This window comes from Corvus brachyrhynchos, unplaced genomic scaffold (genome assembly GCF_000691975.1).
Source record: "Corvus brachyrhynchos isolate BGI_N302 unplaced genomic scaffold, ASM69197v1 scaffold72, whole genome shotgun sequence".
Taxonomy (NCBI): Eukaryota; Metazoa; Chordata; class Aves; order Passeriformes; family Corvidae; genus Corvus; species Corvus brachyrhynchos.
Genome location: NW_008236763.1, coordinates 2,077,270 through 2,079,414, shown reverse-complemented (window position 1 = coordinate 2,079,414; position 2,145 = coordinate 2,077,270). Strand labels below are relative to the sequence as shown.

The 2,145-nt window shown below is 65.3% G+C and overlaps 1 protein-coding gene across 1 annotated transcript in view; it reads left to right on the top strand.

The window, feature by feature from the left end:
• PLEKHA6 (pleckstrin homology domain containing A6) overlaps positions 1-2,145 on the top strand; it is a 25,322-nt gene that overhangs the window by 5,172 nt on the left and 18,005 nt on the right. Inside the window, exons 2-3 of the mRNA XM_017727158.1 lie at positions 1,841-1,921; positions 2,072-2,141. Coding sequence (XP_017582647.1) covers positions 1,841-1,921; positions 2,072-2,141 — 151 coding nt within the window. The remainder of the gene's footprint in view (positions 1-1,840; positions 1,922-2,071; positions 2,142-2,145) is intronic.

Below are 2,145 nucleotides of genomic sequence, written 5' to 3'. Positions count from 1 at the left end.
CGCGCGGGGACATGGACCTGCGGCGGTGCAGGGCGGTGGGCGGGGATGGGGGACCCCCTGTGTGGGGTTCAGGGTGGTGGGAAGGGATGGGGGGAGTCCTGGTGTGGGGTCCAGTCCAGCTGGTGGGTGCTGGCAGCGCCCACGTCCCAGATCGGGTGCTTTTAGGGTGCTGCTCGCTCGGCATCGCTCCCTCCCTGTGTGTCAGCGTCACTGCGGGGATGGGACCTGCCCCAGTTCCCGGGATTTGAACCCGTCCGAAGGCACTGCCAGGGGGCACAGCGGGCTGGGAGCAGCTCCAGCCCTGTGCGAGAACCCCCTGGGCTGTGCTGGAGCGTGGGCTGGGCACTGAGGATGACTCTGGTCAGTCCAGCCGGGCACTGGGGGGGTTTGGAGAGCAAAGCCCCCCATTGTGGGGTGCACACGCATCCCCCAGGTTTTTAAGGCTCTCCCGAGCGCTGCTGGAGGGGCTCAGAGCCCTGGCAGGGGACAGGGAGGGACATGCAAGGGGCGGCAGCTGAGCAGCGGCACGTTCTGGACAGTGAGTGGTTAATGCCTCCAGAGCCTGGCAGGAGCCTGGGATGGGATGGGATGGGATGGGATGGGATGGGATGGGATGGGATGGGTTGGGATGGGATGGGATGGGATGGGACAGTCCTGGCAGCGGTGTTTTCTTGCTCAAACTTCCCCGGTTTTGCTGACAGGCAGGAGGGGTTGGTGGCATTGGTGGCATGCCAGGGCTGCTGGCACGGAGGGGGCTCTGTGTCCCGGTGCCCGGCGGGTTTGGGAAGGAAGGAAGGGGTGGGGTCCAATGCGAACGTCCTGGGATGGAGCCCTGAACCCCCTGAGCACCCCGGGAAGCAGCATGGGAGGGGGTTCTGGGGTGCCCAGCAGTGCCACCTCTGTGGGACGGGGCAGGGATGTGGCACAAGGTGCCAGCTGAGCCTGGGACAGCCCTGTCCCACCGCTGCTGGCACTGCCAGGGATCCCTCCAGCTGTACCCAGTGCCAGGGAGGCAGCAACAGCTTGTGTTGGGAATCCTGGGATGGTGTTTGGGGTCTGTGGGGTCCTGGGGTGGTTTTTGGGGTCTGGAGGGTCCTGGGCTGGTGTTTGGGGTCTGGAGGGTTCACAGCCCTGCGTGGCCAGGTGACCCTGCTCAAAGCCTCGAGGTGCTTTGGAAATGGCTCCGAGAGCAGCCAGGGGAGGAGGTGACATTGGGGACGTCGCTGCAGGCACAGCCCTGGATGGGCCATTGCTGCTGCTGCCGCTGCTGCAGCGACTTGTGAGGGTGGCCGGTGGTGACAGCGGGGATGTGGCAGCAGCAGGGAGGGGGGCTCGGCCACCACAGCCCCGGGCACTTCCTGGGAAACGCCAGTGACATCTTTGAGTGTCCAGGGAAGGGAAGGGAGGTGGGGAAGGGGCTGGAGAATCCTGGGTGGGCTCAGCCTGGAGGAAAGGAGCCTCAGAGGGAGCTTCTGGCTCTGCACAACTCTCTGAGAAGAGGGGGCAGCCAGGGGGGATCGGGCTCCGCTCGCCATCCCGGGCAGCGTCCAATTCAGCGGATGTGGCACTTGGGGACACAGTTTGGTGCTGCTGGGTTAATGGGTGGGCTTGGTGATCTTGGGGAGATTTCCAACCTTAATGATTCCGTGGTGCCGTGGAGGATCCTAAGTGTGGAATTAGCGGGGTGCTCGGGGCACAGGAGGGGGTGCCAGCCCCGGTGCCAGCCCCGGTGCCAGCCCCGATATTGGTGTGGACCCAGCAGAGCAGCAAACGTGGTGCCAAAGGGGCTCTGTGGGGGACATGGGGACTCCTAACACCCACCCCATCACCGTCCCCACAGCCACAATGAAAGGAGGAACACCTTCCTGCACCCAGTGACGGGACAGCTCCCCGAGGACACCTCAAGGCTTGACTTGCCCAAGTAGGTTGGCTCCCAATCCCCTTGGTCCCGAGCGGGTTGGGACGGAGGAGCCCGGGCGGGTGAGGTTCTGGGGGGCTGGGAACGATGAGGGGACAACTCCTGTGGGCTGGAGAGACACGGATCCGCTGATCCCGCTCTCTCGTGTCACAGACAGAGCTCGGACATGTCCAGCAAGGCGGGCAGCAAGCGGCCGGGCACCGGCCCCCGCGAACCCCCCCACCAAC